Below are 22,732 nucleotides of genomic sequence, written 5' to 3'. Positions count from 1 at the left end.
ATGTGTTGTTCAGATTCACTCAGGACTTGCCTTTACAACAAAAGGATTCTCACTAACATGTTGCATCAACAATTTTTAATACAAAAATTCAATCGTAACCTAAAGAAGCTAAAACCCCAAAACCCCAGAGATTTGAATGTACAAATTCACATCCCAAGTCATGAACAAAACCCTATTCTCACAAGAAGGAAATGAACTTCCCTCCAAAATAAAAACCAATAATTACATTCACATAACCCACAAAAACTACTAAAAGTTGGTAGAATTTGCACCGAAAACATCTCTACCAGCTCGGTACCGAGAGCGACTGAGCCCACCCGCGTCCAAAGCACCTTCCCAATCAATCTCCTCATCTTCCTCTTCCTCTCTTCCTCTCATCATCTGCAAAATCCTTATCGCTTTCTCTTTGGCTCTTTGGCTCCCTCTCTCCTCGACTTCCCTTAAGACCTCCATGGCTCTCGCTTCTTTTGCTAATCCCTTGAACCTCATGCTGCCATGACTCAATGCAAACAACGCCGCAACGCAGTTCTCCCGAGTCGCCTCGGGGACCAACTCGCTTTCCCTCAACATCCCCACCAATATCGCCACCGCATTGGCGTCCAGCATCGCTGACTTCCCCTCCGTGCTCGCAGCTATATTACAGAGTATCAGTAGCACCCGACTCGCCGAATCCCCCGATTTCACCATCGACAACAGAGTCGAAACTGCACCGAGTTTCACTAATTTAACTCGGTTTGACTGAATCAAAGAAAGATGGTAAAGAGCGAGTGCGGAATCGTGCCGAGTACGCTCGGAGTCTGATCTCAACGCGTGAAGCAACGGCTGCAACGCGCCTAAAACTCCAATCGCCATCTTATTTTCATCTTCCAAAGCTAAGCTAAAAAGCGCACCGGCAGCATGCTCTTGCGCCTCACTAGATCCCGCCTTTAACACATCAATCAAAAGCGGAACAAATCCTGACCTTACGATCAAGACCTTGTTCGACTTCTCCAAGGAAAGATTAACAAGCGAAGCGATGGCGTTGGTTTGAACAACGTTGTATCTGGAAATGATTAGAGATCGGAGGGTCGATAGTAGCCGAGGAGAGCAAAGAGACACCCTAGCTTCTTCTTTAGTCCTCGTGATTTTCCTTAACGAAATCAAACCTGTTTCTTGCTCGTAAATATCGGAACTTTTAAGCTGTAAAAACAGCTCTTGTTCTTCAGGTGAAGAAGAAGAAGAAGAAGAAGAAGACTGGAAATTAGGGTTTATCTCAGATTCGGTGATTTCAATGGACGAAGATGATGAGCCGGAAGTTGAGAAACACGCGGGGCGGGTGGCAAGTGGTAACGGCGTGTGGGGACTATTGGCGGTAATAATAACGGATTCATCAGAAGATGACGAGGTGGAGCAGTATAAGTTGTTGTTGACGCGTGGTCCCATCTCGGTGGCCGCGTGGGAGAACAAAACAGGCGGGTTTTCAGCAACGGCTTTCAAAAGTTCCCGCTCCGAGACCCGAATATCGGGAGCCGACGTAAGCGTGGAAGGACTTTGGTGTTGAATCTTGGAACGGACGATTTTCTCGACGGAGGTGTAATCGAGTGGGGTGGGGTCTTGGGTGTGGTGGTCGCGGCACCAGGTGAGGATGGTGGTTTTGATGGCGAGGTTGGGGATGGTGGTGGAGAAGTCCGGGATTGAGCCGTCGGGGAGAGTCGGGGTGAAGCCGAGGTCGCGGCAGACTTGGATGGAGATTCGATCGAAGGATTGACCGGAGGGGACTACAACGGGGTCGAACATCAAAGACCCAGATATTGGGCAGAGGAATTCGGGTGGGGTTTGGGTCTCGGAATGCTTGGGAGATGAAGAAGAATTGTGACGATGGTAAAATGAAATTTTCCACCTGTGCTTTCCATTTCCTCCCATAATGACAAGAAGAAAGCTAAAATTTGGGTAATTCTTTGATTGGAGGAATTGGGTAGAGAATGAGAGCAGGAGCAGAGCTGGGGAAGCTGAAAGCTGAAGCAGAGATATTCTAGCAAGCCTTTACCTTTTTCTTGCCCTCGGAAAGATTAGGCTGGGTCACTGCCTGTGGGACGTAATTACATAATTGGCCTTGTCTTTGTTTGGGCTTCTAGAGTTTGGATTCTTTTTCTTTTATTCTTTAATTTTGGGTCAGAGTACTACAAGGTTGACTGGTCATTAATGGTTGAGATTGGAATTATAAACAATCATCAAATGTCTTTCATAAGCATTAACAGTACAGAAAGGCCTTCATTTAATTTATCAAAAATCACTTCCCTAGGTATCTAATTGAATGAAAATAACTTGATTATAATTTGAATAGGGTTAATAACAAATTTAATACTCGAAAAATTATATTCAAAATGTTCCATTAATATTTCTAGCTATATATATTGACTTGCATCATTCCAAATAATCAAGGTAAAATCTTATCTTTTCCATCTTTAATTTTCCCTTTAGTACATATACATATACATAAGAAAAAGTATATATAAAAAATAAATATTTGAGCATTTGGCTCATCCGTATAAAAAATAAAATTCAAATCTCCATCTCTAATTATATAATATATATAAGAAACAAAGGATTTAACCTTAATTACTTGAAATATAATCATGAAATTAGTGTTGTTGCAATTAATGGCTCATGTGAAAGAAGATTGCTTGCATACTCCTAAGTAGTAACTAACTCTTCATCAAGAAGAATTCTTCTTCTTCTTCTTCTTCTTTCGTTCTTTTTTAGTTTATGATTAAGATTGTTTATTATTAATCGTTAGTTGGCTAATAGGCAGGGGACCCATGATATCAACTTAATTATTCTTGTCCTCCTCGAATCATACACTTCTGCTTATTTCTGTCCGTTTGACCTTCAAACTTTGTGTTCATCATATAAAATTTGTCTGCAAATCTAGTATATATCTTATGATATAAACAAAAGTCCTTCTCCCTTTCCTAGCAGATTTAATTACAATAAAAACACCAAAATATTTTTGTTTGGGCAAAGTTAAACTCAACTCCTTTCATATTGCAATCTTTTGTAGGACTTTTTAAATGAAAAATACATATATTTATTATTAAATTAAATGTTTGAATTTGACAGAACTAATTAGATTGTGAGGTCAAAATTTTGATTAATTGGTGATGCTGAAATATAATTAACTAATATAGTTTATTTAACTCAAAGGCCAGCTAGCAAAGTCATGCATTAGCCACCCCATTTGATCCGTCTTTGCAAGTTGTTAGGTAGTGTTCATATGCATTTAGAAATAATATATTTACTAGCCTGAGGATTAAAGGATTGACCATGTCAATGAAAACTCTCTGTTTTTTTGCCCTTATCTTTTCAATTTTATTTAATAGTATCTTTCTGGCCAATCTTTTTCTAATAGTTGAATTTAGCAACCTTGAACAGTTCTTGATGTGAAAAATTTTAGATGATTTCAGTAAGTATCAAAGTCGTTACATACATAAATTACTTAAGATTATAAGTATATATTAATTACGACTTTCAAAAAAAAGCATATATTAATTACATCTTACAAGCAATTTGAAATACTCCAAGTTCCATCTTACCTTCAAATTTTCAAGGGTTTTTTATTTTGTATGATAGAATGGTACATGAATCACGAAATTGACAGCAATCCTTTAACTTTTTTATTTTGTATGCTATCAATATCATCTAGATAGGTACAAAAGCAAATACCACTAATCCTTTTAAATAATAATAACAGTAATCATACTATTAAAATCAGTATCTCATTTTTTGATCTTTTATCTTTTGTTATTGTCTTTGGAATATATATATATATATATATATGAAAGGAGTGATAATGTTTTGAACCGCCAATATGAACGACGATACATACTATACCTATTATTTTTTAGATACCGGTATCCGAATTCTATTATTTGTTGAGATACTAAAATTTTATAAATATTCAACTAATATTTAAAAGTTATAACTTAAATCTTACCCACCTACCCATTGAATACCTTATTGTCATACTTAAGCATGAGGAGAAATAATATTAATATTAAATTGAAACATGATGCGGCCGTAATTAGTTAATTAAATTAATAAGAAACCCAAAGCTGGTAGGAAGCATGAAGATTAGTAATTTTTTTTTTTAAATTGGTGTTAATGAATTGTATTATAACTTATTAATTTCTTTATTGGGAAGAGACTGTTGGAGTAAACTGTCTTAATTTGTTGTTACTTGGCAAGAGAGAATCACAAGCAAAGAAAATTTGAGTTGGTAACAGCCTAGTTAGTCAACACTTGAATACTTTTCAATTCCCAAACCCACTCTGTCCAACCTTGCTACTTGCAACAAATACTAGTTTATGTTATTACTGATCTTCCAAAGACATGGTAAGCTTCAAACTCCCAAAGCTTAATTTGGTATCCAATTCCAAACCTCGATGCATTTGCTTTCTTGTAGTTATTTATTGGGAGAAGGCGAGATTCAAAATCGACTCTTTGAGTGAATTAGATACATACAATTAATGTTAATGTGCCATTAGCAACAGGACTTGATTAGTGACATTCAAAGAATAATCAACTAGCTAGGCTAGGAAGAGTTATAGTATAATTAGAGGTTATTCATTATGCAAATTAGAAACATAAAGGTTAGATAGGTTTCTAACAGAGTGTTTGGCTTGGGGTTTTCTTAATTAGAATTTTTTTACATTTGGATGTTGTACTTTGTGATCCAACACACACAAAAACATTAATTTGCAATTGAAACCTAACCATATCTATATCTAACTATTAATATAAATTTAATCACAATTATAAGAAGGAGACAAACTTAATTATCATGGAATTCTTTTTTGAAATATTCCAAAGGGGGATCTCTTACGCTTCCTAAAGTGTGCTAAAAAGCCTTTACAATTAGGCAATACGAATACCCAACTTTTCCATGTTAAACATTAATGTATATTCCATGCATATATATGTAGTTTTGTTTTCTTGCATATTTAGTGCAAAAGCAGCCATCTTTTTTGTTGAATGCCCAAAAGAATAATTAATACCCTCCTCCTCCTCCTCCTCCTTCCTTGTAGAATCAAAAAACCAACCAACTTTTTGGACCATGCAGGATATAAAGTCATTTGTCCCTTGTGAAGGGGCTCTTTCAATTTTCAAAGGTATTTCCATCTAAAGTGAGCTAAGCTAACTAGCTCCAATACAATAATGCAAAGCAATCAAGCATGGTATGATAATGTTGTAATTTTTAGGTAGCCACCATCTTTGATGTTGTTTTTTCGATTTTAGTGGATTAATTAAATTATAGTTTGCAACAGGTCTAGCTTTCTTACTCCATAAGTAAGATAGAGTTGCATTGTTTGTTTGGGGTGGGAAAAACAAGTAGAGATTGAAGCACAACTTGCTTAAAACTACTTTTAAAGTTTTCCAGTTTAAACAACAGGATTAATCAAGATATCATTGAACATAGTCTAATCATGGAGAAATAGAGGGAAACTAGTTAGCTAACGAATGACTGCATGGTACTCTTGAATCAAAATCTTTCTTTTTCATTTGGTGTCTCGCTTAATGTTTCTTTTATAATTTTACATCACATGTTCGATAAAATTTTTTATATTAATATCAATCTTTTTGTTATGATTTAAGATTTTTTTATTGATAATATAAAATTATATATATAATATAAAATTATATAAAAAAATATCAAAGAGTAACCAAGTAATAAGCATAGAGAATTTTTCATTCAGGTAACTGTTCCTACCTCTCACGTATTGATTTTCTGCCATGGACCAAATTAACCTTTCTTTATCTTGCGAGGTCAAGGCTAGGGATAGTTAGGGTACCCTAAACTATAGACGTTGACCTTAATGACGATGAGGTATTGGAACTATTAGGCGAAACTTGGGTTGATATTAACGCTCAAAGTTTGGGCTTGAGTCTTCACCTTTTTGAGAGGTTTGAACCATGAATCCGGATGACCAAGGTACACCCAGTACTCCAACCCCTTTTAAGGGGAGTGATGGCGACGTATATCTCCCTAGATTATGATAGTTTTAATAGAAAATTAGATTATTATTGGTGTAATAGGTTTGAGATGGTAATTATTTTTTTCAGTTGAGTTAAAAATATTTTATAAAATAAATATATAATAGTAATTATATTTTCATATCTAATTATTAGTGTATATTGATATATATATAAAATATATAATTATTGTTACTATAACCATCATGGTGGTATTTATAATAGTATTTCAATATAAAAACACACTTATAAATACCGTGATGAAAAAAATAAAACTTTAAATAAAACCTCCAATTTTACGGTAAAAGAAAAAGAAAGAAGTGGAAAATAAAAGAAAAAGAGAGAAATGGAAAGTGAAGAATCTTGAAATATGTAACTCTCACAAATTCAACAGGTCATGTGTCTCACATATAAAAAGTCAAAAGAAATTCTAGAACAGAGAAAAAAATATAATTCAAATCCAATCCCATCAAACCCCAAGCTTACGCCTCCAAAAACGTAACTACGAAACTTAACCCTATCATTTCTCAGGCTTACACCCAAAAACTTTAATCACATGTCAAGTTAAAACCTAACTTAGCTCCATTGGACCTCAAACCTGCGCCCAAAAACCTAACCATAAACCCAACCCCATCAAAGCTAAAATCCACGCCCCTCAATCATGCCCAAAGCAAACCTAAACCCAAAAGCCCAAGTAAGTAAAAGAGTGCCAAGTGTCAAGACAAGGTCAAGCCAGGAGCCTTTTGTGGCTTTCTTTAAGTATAGTTATAGATAGCTACTATGAATATGAGCAGTTTGCAACTCCCAGCAGCAGAATTAATTTGGGGTGTTGGTGGCATATACAGGTTAATTTCTTTGAAAATAGTTGATCGTACACTCACTTGCGAGCTGAAACATGCATGAATGCATGTATCACTTTGAATCCTTGAAAACAATAATTTTGGTATATAGAGCCATGCAATGATTCATCTTATTTGATGCACCAACTATGCTTTCTGAAAACAATTAACACTACAAATGTGCCGAAATATTAAAAACAAACCAAGCTAAGTGTTGTACTTGGACTCCAGGAGGCAGCAAACCCATTTTCCAATCCAAGAAAAGCTTCCTGCATGCGCCCTTGCAATTAATCAACCTTCCAACTCCAAATAATTGCATTCAAAGCATGTTTGTTTGGATGGTTGGCTTATGATCTCCTCATTCAAAAAAGGTTGGAATTTTGTTTTCTAAAAAACTGATAGGGTACGTAGTTAACTTATGAAAAATGATGAATGAATTAACGCCAAGAAATATAAGAAGAAGCATGAAACATATCACCCTCACCATGTCCCTGCCCTGGGGCAAAGGCAACAACATGTAAAAAGTAGGTTGTTTATGGATGGGATTGGTATTATGAATGAAGGTGGTGGTTGTGTAGAAGGCCAAATCAGTTTTGTTTTTGAATTTTGATGATCAATCGTTTATTTGGGCACAACATTCTTTATAAGCTGTGCTGTGTTGCTCCAAATTAATAAGCGATTTCATCGTCGGCCATGCTAAGGTAAAATATGTTGATGGCAGGTCGGTCCCAAGGGCCAAGCGGATTACGTACGATGGGGCATGCACTGGGATGGGATTATCCGACCTTTCGTATCTGGGTTTGGGTTGGCAATTGGGCTTCAGGCAGATCGATCGATTAGCTTAGACAAGGATTCTCTTGTTAGCAACAGTTTGACCCTCCAGCAGAATTCATGCACACTTTTCCTTACACTTCCATATGAGAATTTACATGCATCAACACATCTTATACAGCAAGTGAATTTGTAATACAGCTAGGAAGCTATTCTTTTTTGCTACAAAAGAAATTCTAAAGAAAGAAAAGGGGATTCAAATCTCCAACCTAAATATCTTTTTATTATTGTTATTATTAAAAAATGGTACCAATTCTTGATGTTTAACAATATGCAGTACTAGAATGATCCAAGTATTGTGTAACTTAAGAAATGGATGAAATATTGTGATGTTATAATATTTATGTTAAATGCTGGCTAGGGCTAGGCCTAGGTATGCATCCGGTTGTGCTGCAAGTGCTTAATTAAAAAGCATGCTCCTACCCTAGCGATGTTGTTAGGGTTCAAAACAAAAGTTCAGATTGAGAAGAAAAGTGCTTTTGAAAAGTGTTACGAGGAATTGCTATGAAAAAGTGTGATTCCAGATTATTACTACCAAAAAGCACCGTAAAGAATTAAAAGAAGGTGATGTTAAAAAGTAAAAATGGAGTTATTATTTTTATTTAAAAATATTGTAAACAAGTAACGAGACACCACAAAAGTACTATATGTATATGAAATGAAGATGCAGTATTTGATTCTTTTCCAGTGGTGGACTATATATATATATATATATATATTCCTTTACATAGATAGATATACACATACCTAGCTGAACCACCAAATAAAACAAAAATGCTACATACTAATGATTGAATTAATGGGGTATTTCTAATTTCATCTAGACCTAATCCTTTTCATTCAGCCATTTTAAAATTGTATTTTCTCATATATATGGATATAGGGTATTCAGGATTTCACGAAGCAAATGAAACAAAAGGTCCAATGTGAAACAAAAGAAATCCCCCCATGCTTAATTTGACTTGCATTAGCCAGGCATGAGCATGCGAAGCAATGGTTTGGAAAAAATTTTCCCATCTGAAGAAGAGAATAATGAGTTGAATAATGGGATTCCAAAGCTGAGATTTAAGCATAAAAACAGGGAATATAGCAAAGAAATCTACAAAGTGTAATTCCAAGAAAAAGACTTGACAAAAGTTGCAAGGTAAAGACAAGTACATACTCCTCCATGATTACTTCTTGGTTTGTTTTTTTTTTTTTTTTTTTTACTTTTGCTGCTGCTCTTGCAGGCATTATCCTCAAAAGCAGCATCCTATTGAAAATATGCAGGCAACACATATATATATATTTCTACTCCCAAACTTCTTATTAACCCTTGTCGGCCAATTCCATAGAAATGTAAAACATTAAAGTTCTCTGATCGCTTCTCTCTTAATCATAAATTCTCATGTACTATTTCTTTACACCAACATATCTCATGGAAGATCACAACCATATCTCAACAACACGCCTAGGCTTAGACTAAGGCTAAGGCATCTTTCATATGTGCATGATGCATCCGATAATGGCTTCACCATGGATCTCATTTTGCTTGACCATCACATGTTTAATCTGGTGAAAAAGGAATTGATCTTGAATACGATCATTTAATTGAAGGGAAGTGAAAATTAGGAATACTTGACAGCTTTGTCTCTTTAGCTTTCGGTTAATACGCAAATTTATATCCCCTATGAAATATATTTATGTGTATATACACATATGAAGGTATGAATATACATAGATAGTTAGCAAACCCTAGTTTGAGCATTGAGGAATATTGTTGTACCTAGGATTGCAGGGAGGATGGTGACAAGGACTATGGAGTTTCTCAGTCGTCTAAGACGGGAACTCTGGCAAAGTTATACGGTTTTGGTCAGGTTTCCAAGAACAAATATGGCAGGAGGAATACTTATTGCATATATCTGTCATGAAGAATAATTATATTGTATATCAAACAACAAGTTCCTTCCATCATAATATCATTGCACCAAACAAACAAAAATCAAGAGAAGACCACGGAAACATGTTTGGGAAAATTTAGAGATCTAGAAAGAAAATAACGAACACAAAAAGAAAAAAAAATTTAAGCACATACAATCAGCATCTTCTTCTTCTTCTTTCATAAATGGTCTCGAAACCATACCTAGAATATAAAAGGTAGAGAGTCCATGTGCAAAAGGAAAGCTACCTATATAGCTATTGTACCAGTTTTACTGAGTGATGGACCGAAGTGATGAAAAAGGAAGAAACCCCATTGTAGACAAAACTTGTGTGATTTGCTTTGATCTAGCAAATGATCGGACCGAGAAGCTTGATTCCCCGTAGAGTTGTTGGATCCTTTGGAAAAAGAGACCCTTTCACTCATAAAATATACTAGTAAAAGAGTTTGTCATGATCGGCTTGTAAGAAATTAATCCTGCTGCTCGTTTCTTCTTCTTCTTCTTCTTCTTCTTCTTCTTCTTCTTGACCTTCTTCTTCTTCTTGGTCGTCTTGTTGCTGTTGGTTTGCTTTTGGTCTTGGGATGTGAAGTTGGTGGATATTGAAAAGGGAGAGGGGATGATCATGAGTAGTGGTGGTGAGGGGGTAATGATGATGGTATTGAAGAGTCAGAGGTGGGGAGAAGGAGGAGGAGGAGGGCATGATGATTGCTGTTGAATGGATATGAAGAAAAAAAATCCAAGGTATTGCGTGCCCTGCCCTCTCTCCTCTCTCTCAGTCTACGGAGAGAGAGACTTTGATGTTTGATGCTTTCCTTCTCTCTCTCTCTCTCTCTAAGGGGAGAATTATATTATCACGAAACCCATGGTGCTAGCTTTTTCTTGCCCCCAGCTCTTGCTCTCAAAGAAAAAGGAAACCCCCCAACCCTATTTAATATTCTTTTATGTCAACAGTTATCAGATGCAAACAGTTGCAGCACCATTTGCGAAACCATCCAATTAGATAGGTGCAAGCAGCCGTCCCCCTTTGACCATTTAGACGACGGAGTGATTGATCTTCATCCCAACCACCAAGATGGATAGCTTTAAGTTACTTCTATTCTAAAGATTATAATTTCATGTCTTTGTTTATCAACAAACTTTAATTTAAAATTATACTTAAAAACTCTAATTATAGATCAAGTTACTTAATTACATATTGGTGATTTGAATATGATTTACAGTACACTTTCACATTAATTGAGAAGCAAAATAATAATGTTTGTAGCAGATTGTTTTTAGTATCTTTTATATTCTAAGTTGGTTTGATTTTTATAATGCAAAACAGTAAAAGGCTGTTTGTGACTGTATCTGGAGTAAGATGAAATGAGCTAAGCTTTATTGGTTCTAGTTAAAGAAGGGGAATTTGGCAGGCCACAGGGAAATAACTAGCTAGTAAGAATATTAAAAGAATGAGGACAGAGGAATCATGGAACTCAGGAATTCCTGACAGAGTGAGAGGATCGAAGAATTTTTGTGAGGAACATTGTGTGGGGTGGGGCCTTGGTTGTTGGGGAGTATACTTTGCTTTGCTTTCCTCTTTCCTGCAAAAGCACCCTGGTAACTGCTATAAGTTTAGAGGAGTGGAGACAAAAATGTTCGTTGCTGTTCCTCAATTGCAATTATCTTTCTGTCATACAAAGAAAATTTTTGTGGTATATACCCTTTTTTTTTAACCCTTTTTTGTGCTGTTTTCCCCTCTCTTTTTCGAAGTTTGCACTAATCCTTCTTATTTTGTACTAGACAAAGACTAAGGATAAGAATAAGATTCCTCCGAATTAAGCAATAAGGAAAGCAAATTCATTGTATCTTGTTATCTCTATCTGTTCATAATCCTCAACACATTGATAGTTAAGACGGAAAATGAACTTTGATCGAAAGATTATGAGTAGCCCAACCATATATTTAATGAACATATGGAAATCAGATTCACATATCTAGTTAGCTACATTGTCAATTACAAACCTGTATGCATTTTACTTCTTGATCTTCCCTGTTGTTTTTTGGTAACTTACGAGTACAGCTGGTGGAAACTGAAAAAGGGAAGGGAAGATAAAGTTACAGCTGTTTGGTGACACCGATTCGTGTTAGCCAAATCAAATTAACAGTAGTATTTTGACAATTGTTTACTTTTCCAACCACCCAGCTGCATAGCTGTAGAGATATGGAAGTGGCTGTCTATCATGGTTATTTGCTGCTCATTTCCGCACCCAATATGGTTCTTTCTGCCATAAGTTATGTGCAGGTGCAATCCAAGACCAGGAATGCATTGTTTTGTTTATCTCTTTTATCAATTCTTTCTCCTGCCACGCCTTTCATTCATTTCAACTCATTTCAAGTTTCCATGCTGATAAACCAGTTTCAGGTTCTGAGCTTTAATTAGCATTGTAAGACAGGCTTGAGAAAACCCTTTAATCAGCTTAAAATTCAGCTTTTTTTTTTTTTAGTGTATAAACAGGTTTTGCTATCTCTAGAACCTAAGTAAACCAACCCCACCCATGTTCTAGGACTCAAACAGGCCCTTAAAAGTAGAAGTAGCATCATCTTTTTGTTTGGAGAATATCAGGCAAAATGCAAGCTGTCTTTAGGGTTAGATATAGCTCTCATATGTAACATGTAAAACCCCTTTTTCTCGATGACTTTTTAAGTTTGACTCTGATAAAGTCATCCCACAGTAGCCAGCATTTTCTTTTCTTCTTTGTTAATGGCAAAGCAAAGTAGTTTGATCAATGGAAAAAGTGCAAACTCTAGAAAATTTAAAAAGTGAAAAAAAGAAAAAGATAAGAATTGAGGAGATTCAAATCTTTTTAGCACCAAAACCAAGCCTAAAACTCAAACCCCCAAAGATGAAAAAGTAGAGACTATTCCATGTCCGGTAGCAGTGTCTTTTATGGATGCTGTCCATGGGGGGCATTGCCATCAGCCCATGTTCTTTTTCTCCGTTGTTTGATACTTACATCAACTTTGTTGGAAATTATCTGTGACATGCCACATCAATCTACAGTTGTTATGTCTATACAAACCCAGTGGAGAGATTTGTCTACTACGAGAATGTGTCCAACTTGGAATGATGCAAAAGATAGATTCCCATCCACCACAATATCAACAACAGTACTAGTATTAATTAGAGTCGGACGATGACTCTAGTGCACTTCTTTGAGCAAGAGATATGTATATAACATGAATAAATTTTCGAATCATGAATTATTTAATGTTTTTAGATTTATATCATCGATTTAGAATTTAAATTTGATTCGTATTACGATTATATCTATTTGCTTTTTAGGATAATTTTTTTATACCTAATTTATTTGTTTTTTAAATTGAAAGTGCGGACTTGTGACATATGCATCGACCCGTCAACACGGGTAATTTAATTTGTGAAAAAAAATAGAAAATAGAGAATAATTCATATAAAAAAAAATTCTAAATTGAAATGGAAGTGGGAGTTGGGGCCACAAAGACTTTTTAGGGTGTCACGGCCACGCTTGTGATGAGTTGGGGTGGCCCAACACAGAAAAGGTCTCCTTCTAATACTGTGCCTAAGAATTGTTTGGATCCAAAAAAATTCTGTCGCCTTCATCATTGCATCCGGAAAGTGGGTTGACACTTCGACCCCAATCTCCTCACATTCTCAACCCTACGACGTGCTTTTAACCGCATGCTCATTGTACATTTATTTTTATTCCAAAGCAAAAGAGATTCCAATTCACCTCTTCCACATGTGTAAGTGTTACTTGAAATTATATGATAAATCAAAATTTGTTGTCATTATCTTTAAAAGTTGGAGTTTGATTGTTTAATTAACCTTAACTTGGGTCAAAGGGTAAAAATAAAGTTAGAATTTTCATAGAAATGGGAAGTTTGAGATTGATGGGTAGATGGAGTTGGAACTATCTATTTGTCTCGAATTTTTATTTTTTTAATCTTATGTAAAAAAAAATTGTATATTAATTAATGAGTTAAATATTTGAATATTTATTAATTTATTATAAATGAGAGCACATGATAGTATGGTACTTAAAAATCTAAAACAAAGGGCCATCCATCTATCCCATTTCCAAACCCACATTGTAGGCTAAACGGCTAAGGCTTAAGGCTAATACAAGGGGCTGCACATCGGGCCTCTTATGCTTCTTTCTTTTGCACTTGGTGCTGATGCAAAGTTGGGCCGACTTCTACTACGTTGCACCAATTAAATTATTAAGGAAAGCAGAAAAAAAAAAAAAGAATCCGCAAGGTGTAAGGCTGTGCTCAAAGGCTAAAGAAAATGGTAGTTTGCCGTTGCAAAATCCTCAACGTCCCATCCTCTCTGGGAACTCTTGTCAAACACCTTCCATTATCCAAACCCAAAACCTCCTTTCCACCGCCGCAAACCCTCAGCTTTAACTCTCAAACGTCCGCCGCAATTCGCAGCTCTTCTTCTTTTGAAACCTTGACTTCCCGCCAAAAGGACCAGGTTCGTCTCTACGTCGACGCTTTGCTTCAATGGAACCAGGTATCACTGCCGCTCAGAAAACTGTCAAAAGTTTGATGTTTTGTGTCTTTTTTCTGTGATGGGTTTGTTCTTTTCTTTGCAGAAAATGAATCTGACGGCTGTCAAAGAAGTTAGTGAAGTAATGGATAGGCACATTGAAGATTCCCTTGCTATTATTCCTCCTATTCAAAACTCTTATGTCTCAAGTTGTAACGATTCATTTGACAATCTCAGAATTGTTGATGTGGGAACTGGTGCCGGGCTCCCTGGCTTGGTTTTAGCTATTGCTTGTCCTGGTTCACTACCTCACTTCACTTTTCAATATTCTCATTTAATCTTGGTTTTTAATTTTTCTAATTATACGAAAACGCGTAGGTTGGGCAGTAACGTTGGTTGAGTCTGTGAACAAGAGATGTCTTTTCCTGGAGCATGTGGTAAATCTTACTGGGCTGTCCAATGTTCAGGTTGTAAGGGAAAGAGCAGAGGTATTGTTTTAACACTCCTTATGGGGGTTTTTAGTTTACTTACCTATCATTATCTTAATATCCTTGTAAAAGGAAAAAAAATTGATTTTAGTGCATTGCTCAGCTTTATTTTCTGATGACTGTTGTTATAGGACAGAATCTGGGGCAGGATATCGGCTTCAGAGAGAAATTTGATGTAGCAGTGGCCAGGGCAGTCGCAGAAATGAGAGTTCTAGGTAATTATGATATGAAAACTTCCTATATTGAAATTCTTCTCTCTCTTTTTTTTTTTTTAAATTTTTATTTCATATTTGTCTAAGACTGCAAGCTTTAGGGTTATCTTGCTTTCTTTCAATTTTCAGCTGAATACTGCCTTCCTCTGGTTCGTGTTGGTGGGTTGTTTGTCGCTGCAAAAGGTCATGATCCTAAAGTATGTATATGGATTTCATCTTGGAAATGACTTTTTACATATGAGTAATTTGTTCTATGTAGCATGTAAACTTGTTAACATTTGCAATTTCATGTACTTATACCTTTTTGGCTATTTCATGTACTTGTACATTTTTGGCTTTGTGATTCTTTCTCTAAAACCTCGTAGTTAATCTTTTCTCAAGTCAGTTAGAAATAAATTTTTGTGCAGGACATTTTTTTTGTTTGTTTTTCAAATTAACCTTGGTTATTTCATATCTTCAAATTTCACTTAATTAAATTCAAGAACCCACTAGTATGATAATCTAGTTTCATATTCTTAGTACAGTGTTTCTAGTTATCTAATTCTCTTTATTCCTAGCAAATGTTAACTGTCAACCAACTTTTTGCATGTGGTGCATGTTAACAGGAGGAAGTTAGAAATGCAGAAAGAGCAATCAAATTGTTGGGTGCTTCCATATTGCAACTCCGCTCAGGTGTGTTCATCATATTTTAGTTTTGAGCTGTCACAGTGGCATCACTGGCTTGTACTGCAGAATAGATAAATGTTAGACGGTTGTTGATTGCCTTATGACTATGGCGTCATTGCTTTGCATGGTTTCCATTAACCGTCATTGGTTTTATTAGTAGGTAAAGTAAGTTAAATACTTCTAGCTTCATTACTCTGCATCAATGTAAAATCCATGTCGATCACGCACTTTTACTAGATTTAGCATTTACATGCTGGTCAAGATCTTTACCTCTGTTTGATAAATGGAGCAATGTGAGGTCCTGCTCCATTTTTTGTTGTCAACATTTCTTTTGTAAAAGGCGGAGAAAAATTTCTGAGACTTGGAAGAAATGATATTTTGTGGATGATCACCTAATTATGAACATGTTTAGCTAACTTCAGGAGATGCAAAAATTTGGTGTTTGTGTCAGGATTTTGGAGGAGGTTTGAGCAGATGGTATCTAAGGGAGTACACGGATGATTAATTATTTCAAAACCAAAACGATATAGATTGCCCTTACTTGAAGAGGGATCTTATGTGTGGAAAAGGATTTGGGCTATGGTAGGAAAAGTCCTGTCAGATCCAAGTGCACATATGCAAATGCACACGTATGCACATGTCTGCACACACACATGCATGGTGATTGCAATACCAGGCACTGAATGGTCGGCTAAATTTCTATTTAGATTAGATTTTACAGTGTGGCCTTGGATACAAAGATCAGAGTTGTCCATTCTTCTAGAAAGTTCAGCGAAGTGTAAGAGGCTTGTTCTAGTTTTTCTTATGTTTGAAAGTACAACTTGCAAGGTTGGGTCATTGACAGCAATGTTCTGTTGTGATTCCTATTCTTTTTTTGGTTACCAGAATGACATTTGTCATTGTATAGTTGGTTGTGCTTTTAATAAAATCTAGTTAAATCTGTAGTCATTTATCCTTTTCATTCATTTATTTGTTTAATTCAACTTTGAAACTGACCTTGCATTATCTGAATTCATCTAGTGGAATCACACAGCCCACATGGACGGAGAACTGCTATCATTTGCTTAAAAAATCACCCCACTCCAAGAAAATATCCACGTGGTCCAGGTACACCGACAAAAGTGCCACTCTGATAATTAGGGTGTCTGTTCTGCTGTCTGCTTTACTTTGTAATGCTTCCTGCACCTCCAAATGTATATGGGTTTGTATTCTGGAATTATTCTTTTTTTTAATGAACAACTTGGCTATTGGTTGAGAGTAAGCTTAAGACTTTACTCGTCGACAGTGGACTATTGTACTTGATGTGCAATTTCAGTTTTCTCAATATATTTGGCTTGTTATTTTGGATGCTAGGGGATGATTTTCTAACTTGACAAGATTGTAAATCACTAACTTCCTTCTGGTTTTCGCAAAATGAAGTTGTTCTTAAATTTATTGACAAGTTTCTAATACATATGCTGCATGAAATTGCTTTGCTAAAAGATATATATCTTCCAACTGTAGAGAAAGTGAATTCTGGAGGGGACCAATGCTGCCCTGTAAGGAATTTGTTAATGAATTGTTTATCAGTAACATCCCAATCCATAATAAATTGTGGACTACCCTTTAAAAGTATGATAAAAAGATTGAGTATGAACATAATCCAATGCAATACTACGTAGAAAGAAGCATCTATTAACTGTATGTGCAGGACAGTCAGTGTCTGTATGTGTTTATTGATACACCATTGGGCCAAATTAATTGACTCTTAGTTCATCTTTCATGTCAGGATCAAGTTCATACACAAGTCATGTGGCCATTAGTTTAAGGGATTGTTCTAGTATTTTGATTTTGTCGATTTGGCAAGGTAATCTTGATGGGGTTGTTTCTTTGAGTAGGCTAATATTCACATATTCATCTGATGTAGGTAAAAAGTGTAAAGGCGTTCACTTTCCAGTTAAGCAATTGACCTGGCACAGAGATATGGATAACACGGTACCTCAATTAGGAGAAGGTACATAGCAATGTTTTGTTTGAATACTATGAAGGAAGCATTGGACGAATAGTATACCTGTTTTTCTCTTCCGTTGATCCAATGTTCTTTTCATATATATAAAGAGGGGTGGGTTTTGAAAACAACAATATGTAGGGGAGAAATTAGGTTAACAATAATGGTGGGACGAGAATGGTGACATTTACCTAACTTCCCAGCCACTTGTAATTAGTTAAGTAGGTCATACCTTTGAAACTTCTATCAAGCATTTTAGGTTCATGAAGATATTAAGGTAGAGATCTATATGACATCGTGCTGCCACGTTTCACATTCTCACAATTTGTACTCACATCATAAGAATAATTTAGTATAAGTTGTATGATAAAAAACGAAGGGAAATGTAACTTCCATGGATATCATAAATCCATATGGATTTTTTAGGGATCTAGATGAAAAGTAAATTCTAATTATCTTATGTCCCTTTAATTTGGATAGTAATTTGCTTGTGCCTACTGACTTTTGCTAAACTTATATTTGTAAAAGTAAGACCATTATCTCTATTTTCCTATATGACACATGATAAAGACACTTACATAAAATAATGTTGGGTGTTCTTTTGATAGGAAGAAACAAAAATCATGGATTTAAGCATGATTAACCTTAACTTTTTCTTTGCAATGCTTATCTAGGCTCTAATTACTGCCCACTGTCTCCTTGAATCCCACAATCCAACCAAATCTCGCATGAATGGCATGTAAACTTAAAGGAAATGGCAAGGGAAAAAATTGTACGGAAGAATGGCAAATAAAGTACAGCTCAAAGAAGCAGAAGCTTCCATGTTTGAATATATTTACTTATTTAGTGGCCAAAAAAATTTTTGCAGTGGAGAGAAAAGGTGAAACAGCTTTGAAAGCAGTAGGCCAGGTTCTTGTCAACTAACCAAAGAACAGTAGCTGTTGTTTCGTTGTACCCTTCGCTTGTTTGCCTGTTATGAAGTCAATGGAAAAAAGCCAAAAACATGGCACAGCTTTCAACTCCTGAGCTTACGGTTGAACATCCCTTCATGGATCTTTAGCTCAATACAGTGATTCTACTACAAACTTTGGCCATGGAAATGAATTCAGAAATGAAATTATACAGATTACAACACTCTGCTTTACTTTGTACAAATTAAAAATGGGTAAGGAAGAATTATAAGTAAGAAGTTTAAACTCTAGAGAAAAGGAACAACAATCTGCCACACCTTGACGTCGCAGTCCAAGCTTCCGCTGTAAATAACATATGATGTATCGGAAGGGTTGCACCGATCAACTGCTCCGGCTAAGCACTTAACAGGGCCTTGATGCCCTTCCAAGATTGCCCAACAAGAATAACTTGTATCCACCCCTCTCCTCCAGATTCTAATCGTTTTATCTGCTGAACCACTGCAAACTAAATCCGACACAACCGCCAAGCACAGTATGGGCTTCGTATGCCCCCTAAGTGCACCAACCACCGTCATGCCATTGCCATCTCCGCCATCCTTCTCCCAGACAACTATGGACCGGTCGCTTGCACCCGAATACAAAGTAGACCCGTCAGGACTTATTGCTAGAGAGTTGATCCCGGAGTTATGTTTTTCGAGTGTAGCAACTAGAGAATGGGTTTTCTCTCCTGAGCTTCTCCTCCACACCTTGATTTTCTTGTCGGTTGATCCTGTATAAACGTCTCCGTCATCGGATAATGCCACGGCGTTTATCGCATCGTCATGAGCGTTTGACACCGACTCCAAGCATTTGAAATCACTGGTTCTCCAGATTTTGAGTGTCCTGTCCCAGGAAACTGAATATAGAAGGGTCTCATCCCTGGATAAGGCCAGGGCGGATACCGTATCAACATGATGGACCCAGGTGCATGTCTTATGTCTTCGAACTTGAACATGATTCTTGGGCAGGAGAAGCTTCGTGGCACGGTCACTTAAAGTTGGCAGCGTTGCCAGCCGAGTGTACTTTTGGTTATCAGGATCTTCGTTACTAATTTTCCATACTCGTATCTTGTGGTCTTGATGAGCGCTGAAGAGCTTATCAGCTAACACTACCAAGGACTTCACAGCACCCTTTCCCACAGCTATTATGTTATTATTGGTTAGATTGTCATAATCAGGTTCTGAGTCTACAGTAGTGTTGCGCTTCCATAATCTGATTTCCTTATCGGAAGAGCCTGTGTAAAGGAACTTTCCGGCGAAGGTGAGAGAGGATACGTAGGAGGTGTGTCCTTTTAGGGTGGCGAGGCAGTGGTGCCGGATGTTGGAAAGATGGTATTGTTGCGGGTGAAATTGGGAGGTGAGGGAAGGAACAGATGGGAGGCTTGGCTGAGACCAAAGAGAGGTGGAATCTGATTGAAAGCGGCTTGATTGAGATTGAGAATCATAATTCGAATAACAAAATTGCTGGCCTGACATGATTCTTATACCAGTAAAACATAGAAAAGAAAGAGGGAGAGAGAGAGAGAGAGAGAAAGCACACGGTGGAAGAACGTGAAGTGAGTAAAATATATAGAGGAGAAATTTGTATAGTATTCACTGCTGAGATTTGTTTGAGAAACAAGTATTGTTGGCCAGAAAAAAGTAATTAAGATCGAAAGCAATACATTGCACCTGTTTTCACGATTCTATGTCTATATCTTGGTGAAGCATGAGAATTAGGCTATGGACAGCCATAAGACATCCATTTAATATGCTCTCTCCGTTGCAGGGAACAGGAATTGAATTTAGATGTATGAGTTGAGAAATAATGCCACTTTTTGGCTTAATTTTGATAGGTAAGTTTTGTCACAGCATTGAGCTTCGTTAAGCAAGTTTGACCCACCCCGCCGGGATGACCGACCCTTCTTTTTGTGGAGGGATCATCCATCAAAGCAGGTTACAATCTGCAGCAGTGATCGATTCTGAAGTTTATGGTCTTAATTTAATCATTAGCAGAAACTGATAATACAGATTAAGGCTAATCAGTTGGTTAATTATTATTGCTTGCTGGCTGTGAAACAGCTTTGTTGAATGACAAAACATGCCAAGTTGATTAAAAAAGCCATGCATATTTTTGCAGGGTTAAATCATTGATGGACACTTGTTTGTAGAACTTTAGCTTTAGAGGGAAAAGGTAAAATAAAGTTGGAATTGAAGGGTAGGCATTGGGCCAAGGTGTATGCATTCATCATCCTATTGACCTCAAGGTTGGCACTATAATCCAGAGAAAGAAAAACAAAGATATTCTAATTAATTTCTAGAACCCTTTTCTTTTTGGTTGTAATTCTCAGAATTGGACGACAATTCATTGCTGGTTTGCTTTGAGTTTGTCTTGCACTATAACTTCTCATGATCTATCCATCTTTTAGATTACATCATATTTTTAGTCCAGTGATATTGAAGTTTTTTCCTAGTCTTTAATTATGACTATTTATAACTTTTTTTTTTATCAAAAATATCAAATAATAAATTAATTGTTTAATTTTTAAATGTTGTATCTTATAAAGAACAGAATATTCGAGAACAACTTTAAGACTATTTATAAATTTCAGATCCATAGAATAAATTTAAAAAACTTATTTTGTGATAATATTATGACATAACTACATGAAGTGACATATGAAAAATAAATAAATGCTAATTTTGGTTAAAAACAAGGGATCACGAGAGGTATATCTCATTGTCTTGTACCCCTTAATTTTGATGAAATTATTCGACTGCCTAGCCTAACCTACCATCTAGTAAATGATAGTAAACAAGAATATATGTTTCAAAAATAGTAATAAGAAGAAGAAATAAATAAACTAAAAAGGGGGGGGTGGGTCTGAAAGCTTTTATATATGGTGACCCATTGGGGGAGGGGTGGGTCTGAAAGCTTTTATATATGGTGACCCATTGGGGGAGGGTTGTCACCCTCAGCCAGAAGCAACGTCCGCTAGAATTCTAATCCAAACAAAGTTGTCAACATTATCTACGTAGAGATATGGGGGTCATAGATTCTCCTCCTACATTGATTAGGTGGAATCATCCCATGTGTGCTAAGCCACACACAGATGGCCTTGTCCGTTAGATGAAGGTTGCCATCGAAGCTGAACATGTAGGACCCTGAATGGGACTTCAAACCATCGATAGCTAAGAAATTTCTCTTCGACACTGTCAAAGCTTAAGAACCCGTAGAATTGAATGTGACAATACGTTTGAGCTACCTTGATTAGGGTTAGGGTAGGATATATCTGGAGGTTCGGTACGACTTGGATATGATCTGAAAGATAACCCACAAAATTATTTGAGAAAAATGGTTGCTTAAATTGAGGTTGTGGTGGTGCTTGATCCAGTGTTTGACGGTGCTCTGTAATGCATTAAGCTGGCAGAAAGTGTACCAAATTTCACTTGGAAAAGATGACGGATGTTTGATTCATTCTTCCCCTTCAACAATTATTTTTTAGAGTTTTTAATTTTAGTACATCGAACTTATTGATAATATTGAGATATTCGTAAGCACATTGTCACGCGAACGAAATTTATTTGTGAGAATTAATTAAGGCACATATTTTTCCATTATAAAATTAAAATCCTAGAATATTGATATATTGAAAAGCTATGTCGAAATTTTCAAATTACAAAATATATAAACAAATTGAAATTTGAAGACATACACGAAAAGGCCATTCATCAAAAGATTTGGAATTGGTGATAGAAGTTTTTGCAAATGTGTTTTTCAACATTAATTGGATCTTTGATTTCACATATCCAAGGCAATTCTCTTCTTACAATATTTTTGGGTTTGCTATATTTTTCACTTTACCTTTTTGACTTCCCATCACTCGTGATACCATTTTTCCACAATGTGGTGCTCATTGCTCCTCATATTGATATCATTGATTGTGTCATCTTTCGTTTAATTAATCACAACTTAACACCGAGATTTTGTCGATGACTCATTAATTGGAGAAATTATTTCAATTGATTCGATAATTATGTCAATGAAATTATTAAGATTTAAGGATTTGGTCAATGATATCATACTATAACTGTGTAGAAGACACACAACTGAGCTCCCATTATCGACTAAATCAGGACGTACAATCAAGGGTCAAGAATCACAAGAGAATAAAGAATTACAGATGCAATCAACTCAAGAAAATAAATAAATAAATAAATACAATCAAAGAAAATTAATCAAGTAAAAGAATCTAATTATATCCACTCTTTTGATTATATATTAATCAAAGAACATCACAAAAACATGATATGACATGACCACGACATATATAATATATATA

At 36.0% G+C, this 22,732-nt stretch overlaps 3 protein-coding genes across 4 annotated transcripts; 1 reads left to right on the top strand and 2 right to left on the bottom strand.

Moving 5' to 3' along the window:
- Window positions 1–31: 31 nt before the first annotated feature.
- On the bottom strand, window positions 32–2,093 carry LOC18603836 (U-box domain-containing protein 38-like). The gene has a single exon (XM_007036044.3). The coding sequence runs from the start codon at window positions 1,900–1,902 to the stop codon at window positions 250–252; it is 1,653 nt and encodes a 550-aa protein (XP_007036106.3). The 5' UTR covers window positions 1,903–2,093; the 3' UTR covers window positions 32–249.
- An 11,596-nt stretch (window positions 2,094–13,689) lies between these two features.
- On the top strand, window positions 13,690–17,705 carry LOC18603833 (S-adenosyl-L-methionine-dependent methyltransferases superfamily protein). Of its 2 annotated transcripts, XM_007036040.3 has the most exons (8): window positions 13,690–14,132; window positions 14,215–14,407; window positions 14,487–14,596; window positions 14,733–14,811; window positions 14,938–15,005; window positions 15,414–15,480; window positions 16,495–16,581; window positions 17,381–17,705. In XM_007036040.3, exons 1-8 carry the CDS (start codon window positions 13,905–13,907, stop codon window positions 17,473–17,475), a joined length of 927 nt encoding a protein of 308 aa, XP_007036102.1. In that variant the 5' UTR covers window positions 13,690–13,904; the 3' UTR covers window positions 17,476–17,705. The 2 variants fall into 2 exon arrangements, with proteins under 2 accessions (XP_007036102.1, XP_007036103.1); XM_007036041.3 differs by lacking the exon at window positions 17,381–17,705 and having other exon boundaries at window positions 16,495–16,821.
- Window positions 17,706–18,256: 551 nt separating this feature from the next.
- LOC18603832 (Transducin/WD40 repeat-like superfamily protein) lies at window positions 18,257–20,140 on the bottom strand. The gene has a single exon (XM_007036038.3). It carries the CDS (start codon window positions 19,884–19,886, stop codon window positions 18,660–18,662), a length of 1,227 nt encoding a protein of 408 aa, XP_007036100.3. The 5' UTR covers window positions 19,887–20,140; the 3' UTR covers window positions 18,257–18,659.
- Between the last annotated feature and the right edge of the window lie 2,592 nt (window positions 20,141–22,732).

Source organism: Theobroma cacao, chromosome 3 (assembly GCF_053813885.1).
Source record: "Theobroma cacao isolate CCN51 chromosome 3, ASM5381388v1, whole genome shotgun sequence".
Classification (NCBI taxonomy): domain Eukaryota; kingdom Viridiplantae; phylum Streptophyta; class Magnoliopsida; order Malvales; family Malvaceae; genus Theobroma; species Theobroma cacao.
This window is presented reverse-complemented; position numbering and strand designations above follow the sequence as displayed.